At 33.7% G+C, this 11826-nt stretch overlaps 1 protein-coding gene across 6 annotated transcripts in view; it reads left to right on the top strand.

Annotated features, from left to right (window-relative positions):
* Positions 1–416: 416 nt before the first annotated feature.
* LOC108968917 (protein apterous) overlaps positions 417–11826 on the top strand; it is a 55516-nt gene continuing 44106 nt past the window's right edge. Inside the window, exons 1-2 of one of the 6 annotated variants that reach the window (XM_018933272.1) lie at positions 417–668; positions 2249–2671. In XM_018933272.1, the coding sequence (XP_018788817.1) occupies positions 2633–2671 (39 nt within the window). In that variant the 5' untranslated portion in view covers positions 417–668; positions 2249–2632. Of the gene's footprint in view, positions 978–999; positions 1079–2248; positions 2672–11826 lie in introns of those variants that run through there. The other 5 variants (XM_018933269.1, XM_018933267.1, XM_018933268.1 and 2 more) reach the window with 5 other exon arrangements.

The raw sequence follows: 11826 nt of genomic DNA, 5'->3' as shown, positions 1-11826 counted from the left end.
GAACGAATACGCCTCCCTAATATCCAAAGCATTAAAAGCACATACCCATACATATTAATACGAATGTGCAAGCAAACCAGCAGCTTAATATGGCATGCTTTATGGCCTTCTCTGCATAGTTTCAGCATGCATTTCCTCCCTTAAGCGTAGCAGAATCATAAGCGCAACCAAGACAAATCTATAAACTTTGAAACAGTCATCAGCAGAGGTATAACAAACACCAATCGTATAAGATTCTGCCAATAAAAGATGCCTATATGTGTACAAGATGTGTTGAAATGCGACGGCTGTCTTTGGGCCAGTATGAGTTGAAATTGGTTTCACTCATTTCGTGGAGCGTCGATGTGGTGGGCGCTGTCAGAAAAAGTGCTGTACATACAGTAGTCATCTCACTTTCGAAGAACGATGAACTAATGGGAAACTATTTGATGTAGCGCGCATGACTCAACAATTGAATTGAGTTCGAAATTGTAAACGCGCTCTCCGTACCGTGTTTCGAACAGCGACAACCGGCGAGCACAGCACACTGCAGAAACGATCGAATCACGGTAGTGAAACTTAACGTCACAAAACCACTCACGACAAATCAGTTTCAAATGTCCAGTTAATGTCGGCAGTGTATTTTGGAACCTTTGAAAAGTTTCGAGCGAAAAAGAAACCAGCCGTGGGTGTGTGATCGACTATGTGCGTTTGTAAATAGATTGAAATAAAAAATTAACCCGCCGCAAGATATCCACAATCCACGCGTATATGGAAATACAAACGAAATAATTAGTGGAGACACATAAATTATTAACATAATTATGAAGTGTGCATATGTATTTAGTATATATTAAAGGAAAACCTATTTAAAGATAAAATTGACTTTTAAAGATTTGCAGCAATGATAATGGGCAAATTTTATGTACGTGCGTATATCGATTGAGAGTGGATAAATATAAATTTATATTCAAATATCTTCTAAATATAAATTCACGGTATGAAAGAGTAAATTGTGTAATTTAATATCGAGAAGTAAAAAACACATTTATAGAACCTACTATTAGCTTTTCTAAAGTGTGGAAATATTAAAAAAAAGGTTAAATTATAAAGAATTCTTCATAAATGTGAAATATGTGGTTTTTGCAATAACCAAAGAGTGGAAAGAGAGTGTATACATAACTACCTAACGTATGTACATATATATGTATATATGTATGTGCTTATTTATTTATATACATAAACCTATTTCATAATTAGTTTCAGCAAGTGGTTGCTAGTAAACTATGCATCCAAATGCCGATGAGATCAGGTTCATCAGTACATCTTACTTAGGTATTAACCATACATATGTATGTACCCACGTATTAATACACACGGTCGTTTGTACACACGAGTAAATATGTATCTACATATATAAATATAAATAAGAGATTTTATCACAAGTTAAAATCTTATTTAAAGAAACGGACAGTCGGGAGGGTCCGTTTTCAGCTTCACTTTCTAGTAGTCAGCATCTGCCATTAAAAATCCAATTTAACTCGACGCTACCGCTATCGCTACTATGATTGTTTTTGTATTGGTTGAGTTGTGTGGTAGAATCCGCGCATTCCTGCTCTGCAAAGGCGCCCACAACGGCGTAGTCATAAATTAATACATATGTATGTACTTTAAATGAATTTTAAGCTGTCAGTAACGCTTCCATTTAGGCGCTTAAGTTCTTGTCACCCGCCTGGTAGTGCGAAAGTTTAAGTTGGTTAAAAGCAAACCTTTTGAGGCGTCAGGCCCGTCTTCAGACTGCCGTTCATAGCTACATGTGTATCTATGACATACATTTACTTATTCGTAAATGAGACGTGAGGCAAGGCCCATTATAAACTCATTGATTTTTGCAAAAAAAAATTTAATTATACAACAAATAAGTAAATCCAGTTAAAGCAACCTAAGAAGAGATTGAATTCAATAATATCTTTACTTAGGTTAGCTATATGTTTGTTGGTTTATAAAAATATATTAATTCGGATATGAGACAACCGAAATGTCAAGAATTCAAAAAAGTAGGTGTTTAATAAAAAATAATAAAAAATATAATATGCATTTTGTGATGTGAGTCAAATAAATCAAACCGATTGGTTGATAATATGCTCGTCACTCTACTGCCAATCCCCATCACTAAAGAATTTGTTAGAGTTTAAAGTTCTAGCGCGTTACTTAGCTTTTGAGAGTTGCTCTTGATATTTACCTACCGTTTTTAATATACTTACATCAGAGGACAACTTGAAAAATCAGCTACGAAGACATAAAAACGTGAACAAACCAAACCACACCAAGTGATTCCTACAGAGAGACGCCACGGCAAATCATAGTGTTTTAAAGCAAAATTGCTATTTTGAAAAACTTGAATACTTGTATTAGTATGGTTAAAGAGGCTGGATGAGTGTAACAGCGTTTTGGGTATCTGAAAAATTAGTTGCGCGATTTATCACGGGTGTCAGCAGTAACATCTGTGCATTTTACGTGGATTTATTAGTATTAGTGAAAAAATCCGCTTTTAGTGAAAGAATTATTATCGTGGGTTTGTTGAAAAGACGAGAATTAACACCGTTATTAAGCATCCTTGACAGCAAACCTTGAGATATTCCAAAAGACGCACATGGGCGTCTGCACCGAAGAGCGCCCTGTGATGCATTGGGTAAGTTGGCAAATCCAAATATACTTATTGATATTGATTAAACTGATTAACATGAACATATGCTTCAATTTACTAATCAAATCGGATGTTTTTAGTAAAAATACGTAAAGCACTCAGCGCAGTCTCAAATATTAATGCTCCATTTCACTTGTAAATATTATATATTTTATAAATATTAAGTTTCCGACGAAGTTTGAACCACGCAGAAGGAAAATTCGGCTACCCAATAAATTATATAGCCATGATCGTCTGCCTGCATAACGCAAACTAGTCTCTCAGCTTTTGAGATATCGATGTGAAACTGTTTAGTACACACGTCCTTTTCTCCCAAAGTAGCTGCTCATTTATCAGAACCGCTATAGCGTATAGCCGCCATAAAAACTTACCGATCAAAAACAATTTCCAGTATGGAATACTTTTCATTTGACAAGATAGATATCTACAAAATTTGGACTACATTGTTGTCCAAGGCAATAGGTAATATGTTATTTTCTCCGAAATCGTTCTGATCGGAACACTTTAGCATATAGCTGCCATTTAAATGGACCGATCAAAATCAAGATAAAAATATTTTTTCCTTTGAAGTAATCTTAATTCGACATGAATCCAACAAGGTGGCTAGAATTACCTAAGAATTAAAGAAAAAATAATATATATCATAATATATGTATCTGTTTTTATTCAATATTCGTTCACTAATAGCGAACAAGCTTTTTACTTTATGTTCAAGTCGCTTTTGAAGTTTTTTTGGTCGATAAGTATTCCCCTTTCGACAATCTTTAAACCACAAAAGTATGTATTTTTTTAGACTTTTCTATGGATCTTTACAAAACTTTAAGTATTTCAATCCAATCTGAACTTTTAAGAGTGTAAGTTTTCTCCTGTAATACGAATAGATAATGTCAAAGTCGTGTGCGAATAGTACTAATCGTAATTTTAGTTCTTACACCACGTTAAGCCTCAATACTCCGCCTTCAGGAGTACCGACCAAAGTATCTACTCATGGCGAATATTGACTGATATCATGTATTACTTACTCATTCCTTGCGTTTTTTGTGACTGTTATATTGTAAGCAACTGGACTTTTGGAAGTCTTTTAAAGGGGATGGCGTTAGTCCGTGAAAAACCAGGCAAATTTTTATGAATCTTTGGCGCCGACACTGTTAAAATATCTGTGTTATATACTTATAAAAGCATGACATTTTAAGTATGGTATATAAAATGTGCGAAGAAATATTACAAAACACGACATTGGTAGCAATTATTCGACCGTTACTCGGAAAAAATTAGAATGTCGGTGCCCTTGATAACTCTGTGCTTTATCATCTGAAAAGACAAGGTTTATTCGTTAGATAAAAGATTTCCCATTTAATGCCGTTTGGGTCGCCATCAATTTACAACATTATTTTTACAACTTAATTATTATGCTTCATTGCATGACCTCTTCCTTTAAATTTATATATGCATAAATATGTATATATCAATTTCCAATTCTAAGGAAATAGTGACCTTATGTTGTATTTCAAGATTTAATAAACCTTTAAACTTCGATGAATAAAGCAAGATACCCTATGATGATAGTTTATTTGTTGGCAGAAGGTATTCTGTCTAGTATTCATTCGTCTTTATGGTATACCCTCTCATTTCCCTGGCTTAACCAATAATTTTCTTTGTCTGTATGTCTGATTATCGTATTTCAACAGAACTTAATCGGCTCGAATAAAAATTTGTGGTATTGTAAAAGTTTATTTTACAAACTCTATTCTATATTCCATAAATTTGTGATTAAGGGAAATTCACTTTCACTATACATTTGTCTAGTAGAGCTATTTAACGCATTTTTGCTGTTCGTCTACATATTTTCTAACAAATCTTAAGCCCCTTACAAATACGAGGTGTGTTCAAAATGTATCGCGAATTTTGAATTTTCGCTCGTTACGTATATTCGAATTTCGAATTTTATGTGGCGTTATGTTGGTACTCATGTCTCTCACTTATGCCGACAAGCTCGGCCATTTTAAATGTTCATTTAATTGTTGACAGCTGCTTTGCTTGCACGTGTTTTGGATCGTCTTCGATTTTTACCTATTCAAAAAAATGGATCAAAGAACCTGAAGAAAATGTTCTCAGAAGGCCGAGAAGATGTGACAAAAATTGGCTTTTGCACCACGATAACGCCCTTGTTCACACATCGTTGCTTGTGCGCTTTCTTCTTAAATCTAGCTCAAAAAACAAAAACAACACACTAATCATGCCGCAGCCACCATATTCCCCAGATCTGGCCCCCTGTGACTTTTTCTTGTTCCCTAAAGTGAAGAGGCCCATGAGAGGACGACGTTACGCTTCTCTTGACGAGATAAAGACGGCATCGAAGGAGGAGCTGAAGAAGATAAAAAAAATTATTTTTTGAAGTGCTTTGAAGATTGGAAAAACCGTTGGCACAAGTGTATAATATCTCATGGGGATTACTTTGAAGGGGACAAAATAGATATTTATGAATAAATACATAATTTTTGAAAAAACACAAAATTCGCGATTATTAACGAACACACCGCGTAGCTATTGTAAAATCAGTTGCCGTGTAGTCATGGTGCTGACTGTATATATCGACACTACGGCAATATTTTCACAAAATAAATATCGGTAGAAAAAAGTTTTGTTTTGTGCCTTAAATTGAGCTAATGTTTCCAGCATCAATCAACAATACTTACGATAAAACTTAGAACAGTGTAAAATACTACCATTAGTAAAAATTCCCCAATTCGCTTCTGTAAAAATACTTTTTTATACATACGCATATACATATGTATATACATGCATACATACTCGTACATAACGGAAATAATTAATTTTATTTGACGTATGTATGGACGACTGACTTGTGTAAAGAAGAAAGGGCTTGTATGGAAAACTTTTTATTTGTCGAGACATCTTTGTTAAATATGTCATGGATTATTTGTGGACACCGGTGCAAACTCTGAAGAAATTGTTCAGATCGAGCCACTATAGTATATAGTAAAGCTGCCACTCAATTTTTTGAGCGATTAAAGTTCTTGTAAATTTTGTATTTGAGAAGGTGTAACCATAGCAACCGTGCTAACGTTTTTTATTATTTTAATTCCATTAATCCTCTTATCGGAATAATCGTCCAAGAGTGAATCACGTCAAAAAAATGTCGAAATCGGATTACAACTGTTTACGACACTTTTGACTTTTTACTAAAAATGGATTTAATCGATTCAATACCTTTCACCTAATAGAAATAAGTAAAGAAAGGGTTAGTTCGGGTATAACCGAACAAGTCATACTCTGGCACCTTCCAAAGATCAAAGCTGTAGAAATATAAGGCTTTCCAATAGAGAAGATATAATTCCTAAGTGTTGTTTCGGCCTTTTTTAATATGTCATGATCTGTTATTTTCTTTCATCGTTTTCATTAATGTTCACAATTGCATCATGGAAAGATAGACGGATAGATATAACAAATACTTTTATAATATTTAATGAATTAGGACTGTCTCAAACCACAACTGATGGCTGATTTTGTAAAAGAATTTAGGCTTGCACCCGTATAAAATTGTCTAAGAACTGTAGCCATTGGACAACCTTAAACGTTGTGCACTTGGTGGTTTTGGAATAAGTTATAAGTTCGAAATAAAGCTGGTGTTATAGTTACTGTGAATCGAGAGCGGTATAGATCGATAATAACCAACTTTTTACGATCACAATTAGATGAGGTTGGCCTTGACAACATCTGCCTCCAACAAGACGAAGCTACGTGCCACGCAGCGATTCGATTATTTCAAGAAATTGTAACATTGAATGGCCTCCAAGAAGTTATGATTTAACACTATTAGACTACTTGTGTAGGGTTATTTGTAGTCATTGGTCTTAAGCAATAAACCCGACTCTCTTCAAGCTTTAGAAGTAAATATTGAACATGCTTTTCGTTTATTACGACCTCATTTAGTGGAAAAGTACTCAGAAATTGGATTCATCGAATTCGTTTCTGCAAAAAAAAGTCTTGCAGAGCATTTGAATTATATTATGTTCAGAACTTAGTGTATTGATTGTACTTCACATTAAATAAAAAACATTTGGATTTCCTTAACAATTAGAGTATTCTTTTTTAAAAAGAAATCATATCACTCTTACTGGTAAACGTAATACAAACTTCTAAGTGCAGACAAAAATTTGGGTTTAAAATAGGTGCGAAAGAAATCAACATTTATTTTGAAATCGTGAAATATACACATAAATTCATTGTTATTAGAAAAATGCGCTCTTGTGGCTACTGACAAAAATAGTTTCGCTTTAAATTTTGTTTATTTTATGGTATTGAAGTTGATTATTATTCTAGTTATATTCTCTGTAGTCCGGTCCTGTTATACACAGCAATAAGTGCGAAACACTTACCGTTACTTTTTTACCGCTAATTATATTGTGATATCTGTTTTTATGAGCGAGCATTAAAATAGTAGTGAACGGTGAGCTGATTGGACACAACATATTTTTACTAAAAAAGATTTAATTTTATCAATAAAAAACTAAGTTTCTTATTATTTTATTTATTATCCAAGGGAAAAAGCTAAAAAATATGACTGAGCATATTTTAGAGGGCCGCGGGAGGCACTGCAGTGAAGAGAAACGAAAATGGATTCAATCTCTCATAAACAGTGGTAAAACATACAAAGAAGTAGAAAGTCTGGTAGGGTGTTCAGCCACAATGATTCGCAACGCAATTATTTATAAAAAAATTATGAAAAAAGAGGCGCAAGGCGGATTCTTGCTGAGAATTCTGTACATAAAGTTGTAAGATGTGTTAAGACTCGGCCTACGGTACTACGGTGTTCATACAGTAAGAAGACTCTTACGTGAACATAATTTATATGCCCGCAGTCCGCGAAAATTACCGCTACTAAAAAAAATCATGTAGCTCGACGTCTGAAATTCGCCAAAGAACACTTACCTTGGCCGATTGAGAAGTGGCGCAACATATTGTGAACTGACGAGTCGAAAGTGGTTTTATACCACCTCGTCTCGTCAGTATGTAAGACGTCCCCCTAATACAGAGTACGACCCCAGGTTTACCACAAAAACTTTGAAGCATGGCGGTTCGAGTATCATGGTTTGGGGCTGTTTTTCTTATAGAGGCGTAGGCCCAATCTACAAAATTACTGACATTATGGACCAATACGCATACGTGAATATATTGCAGAATATTATGATGCCATTTGCTGAAGAGGACATGCCGCTGAAATGGATATTTCAGCAGGATAATGACCCGAAACATACCAGTAGGGTGGCAAAGGAGTGGTTTCGGGTCAATGGAATTGAGATCATGGATTGGCCAGCTCAATCCCCTGACCTCAATCCCATTGAAAACTTTTGGGCAGACGTTAAAAAAGCCGTATGGAATGTCAAATCCAAAAACAACCATGAGTTGTAGACCGTAGTGCAACAAGCATGGCAGAACATACCACTAAAAAGATGCCAGAGTCTCGTAGATACAATGAAGAGGGGATTATTGCTGTTATTAAAAATCATGGCCATGCTACCAAGTACTAATATCTCGTATAGACGGAACTTCCAAAAATCCTTCAGTTAAAAAAAAAATTATTATTTTACTACTATTTTACTGCTCCCATCAAATTTCATATATAAACACAACTTTGTGAAGAAATATATCTTACACCCATTCAAATTAAAATATTTTTATTAATAAACGTAGCCAGGGAAATAAGATAAACTTTTCCATTGCAATTGATGTTAAAATTGTTTAGAATTTCATAACTCACAGGTATGTAAAACTCTAACACCCACTACTATTTCACTGCTCGCAGCTGTATATCGAATTTTGTCCATTTCTATGCAAGAAACTGCTCATTTGTTGGAGCCGCCATGTGATTATGTGTATTTTTTTTTTTTTAATTTGATGATATATCTTCATGAAATTCGTCGTTACGTTAAATTTCCAAAGCCTCGGAAATGTTCTTCGTTGCAATTGTTCAGAACAGACTACTATATATACTACATCTATGTTTTTAATTTGAATTTTTTATAATATAAAATATCAAAACTGAAAGCAAACTATTAAAAATAGTTTATATATTTATAAAGAATAGCATTCGACTCTGATTTTGAGTTATTTTAAGAAAATTTCAAACATTTTGAACAGATTGAATTATAAAAGTTGATAATTACTACAGTATATAGATATTGGCAACCCTGGGTTGTGAGAGAGCAATCATCTGACACGTTTCCACGGCAAAAAACAAAATGCTGTAGATTCTCACGTCATCCGACGTCAAAGAGAGAAGGGAGTAGCGTTTTTCACTGGGCACTTACATTGCGCGCCCATAAGATAGGTCGAATCAGCTGACACTACCCACGACATGGATAATATGATACGAGATTCTTTGATTCGAGAGAGAGCTGTCAAAATTCGCATTTTTTATAACATTTTCCAATGATGCCACTGCTGAAAAATATTAGATTGGGTGTTTAATAAATTTTGCAAAACTCTAAATTCTAAACTCTAAACACTTTGAAAATGCATACATATATAAATGCTAAAATGCAAAATCATTAATTAATTTACATAAACATTTATTTTGCTAAAATATATTCGCACAGTTCAATGGAATTTCATTTCACACTAATTTTGTCAGGTAATTATAGGGGCTTACTTCTGGCATCCCGCGTTTTCTGAAATCAACTGTCTGAAATTCCCTGATCTTCATCGCTGTCAAATAATCAGGGAACGCGTTTGATAGAAAAAGAGAGCCAATGCTAAAGTCTCGTATCATATTATCCATGCCCACGATTCTACGTTTTCCACTGTTTCTACTATTAGTTATCGTTTTTTTTTTCTTCCTTCCGCATAGCAACTTTTACGCATATCTGTATATATGACGCATATATGTATATGAGCATAAGTTCAATAGTATATCATATATAGGAAATATATTTTCAAGTTCTCTTTCAAGCTGCATCGCTTTCTTTCAGTTACGGTTCTGATTGGACTTATTAACAATTAAATCTGCATACATAGCTGCACTTTGTAACTTCAGTGATATCTTAGCATTATTTATTATATTCAAAAATGGAGACAGTCTTTTATTTCGTTTCTGAAATAAAATGTCACATATCTGGAATGTATTTCTCTTACTTTCTATTTTTTCAGAGCAGTTAAATTACTAATAAGCTCCATCCCACCAGAAACTGCCAGTGCATAGAATTAAAAGTAATATGCGTTTGAATGATGGCAAACGTCGGCCTTGTTCAACTGCATTGGTTCGTCATCCATTTACCATATATGCAATGCGACATATTCATATTATAAAAGAAGTTCTTCTTAATTATCATTTCTATTAAATGTTTTCATATAAAAGTGATTGGAAGAGTAGTATTGAATTTAGTATTGTCGACTACTGTTACCAACTTATATAAATACATACATACTATGTGTAAGTCGCTCAAGATTACATATTTTGCACAAGAACATTAATTCTCGAAAGCTGAATGTTTAGCTCAGCATTTCCATTAACATTTTGAAATCAAATTGCATTTTGTATTTATTAATTTTCTGTTATCTATCGCTAAGGTTAAATGTTATCACTGTATACTATAGAATGAGTGCTTTGCTGATAACTCATATACAGCTTGCTGTTTTGAGTAGACGTATTTAAATTTACAGTATATGAATATGCAGGTACTTATGGTAACAAATGATATCTGTTACTCCTCGCTCTATTTATGTGTTGAATTAATGATCAATATACATGTTTAATTTAGCCAAGGATTTGCTAAAGTTTGGGAGAGATAAAATTTAATTAATGTTCTTCAAGAAAATTACGGTAATACTATATATGTATAGTGTATAAATTCCAACTGAATATGTATGGATCTGATATGCTGGTGTTGAGAGCTGAAATTATTGCAGCCAAAAATCAAATTAAGTAATGCTGCGGAAGAATTCAAAATTCATTGTTCGACGAAATCTTTGACTTATTTTGAAGGTCATAGACTCAGTTAGTTTAATTGCTATAATTTACTTCGCGACAGCTAAAATTATATTATATTATACTGAAGAAGTTATATTTGATATACTGGGTTCATGTGTGATGTTATTTCACTTGCTACAAACCATGGCACCTTTGGAATCATTGTTAATGCCTTTGCCTGGTAGCGTTGAAAGATTTCTGTATTTGATTTGGATGCCGTGGGCCACAGCTGTATACCATATTTCCACACAGCTTTTTATAATTGACTTTTATTCTCAAGACTGAGTTCAGACATCGCCCCAAGTGATCAATATATGTAAATTGTTTGTCGTAACATTAAGCTACTGTCGCTTTGTTATAATATTTATACGTAAGTTGTCGATGAAGATGCATTCTAACCCTGCCAGAAATGTTTTTTGGGAATCTCAGTGCCATATATAGTCGAGGATAATCTTTTCTTCTATTACTAAGTGTTACGTGAACATATGTGTCGGCATTTACTTTAAATTACCATATACATACATACATTCATTGAGTTATGAAATTTAAATTTTCGACTAAAAATTTCCCGAGATGATAATTTTATACCGTAAACAGACTTTGTCATTAAACGGAATTATATAGTAAAATGTTCTCATCGTCCATGGCTCTACACCATATAGCAGGATGGGAATTATGAGTGACTTATAGAGTTTGGTTTTTGTTCGTCAAGAGAGGACTTTACATCTCAATTGCCTACTTAGTTCGAAGTAGCACCTGTTGACAAGATATATTTTGCGGTGGATTTTCGGGCTGACATTGTTGGTGGTGTTGATACTGGTTCCAAGATAGACGAAATTATGTACAACTTCATAGCGCGAGTGCGACGACTGTTTGTTTGATGACAGGAGATATTTAAAAAAACAATACATACGTATCACAAATTCGCTGAGTAACTATATAATTTATATTAAAATAATTTACGTTTAACTAATAAATAATATTGAAAGAGAAAGTCTGGATAGATTTTATCTATTTTGAAATCAAACTAGTTAAAACTAAATTGTATTAAGTTAAGATATTATGCGGAATATTCGGCATAAAGCCGACTAGAATAATATTATAATTATTAGATGCATAACTAAAAATTCTAATTGATAATAGCAAAATT

Source organism: Bactrocera latifrons, unplaced genomic scaffold, assembly GCF_001853355.1.
Source record: "Bactrocera latifrons isolate USDA-ARS-PBARC rearing strain unplaced genomic scaffold, ASM185335v1 scaffold_232, whole genome shotgun sequence".
In the NCBI taxonomy this organism is placed as follows: Eukaryota; Metazoa; Arthropoda; class Insecta; order Diptera; family Tephritidae; genus Bactrocera; species Bactrocera latifrons.
Note: the sequence above shows the minus strand (reverse complement) of the source record. Positions and strands in the feature narration are given on the sequence as shown.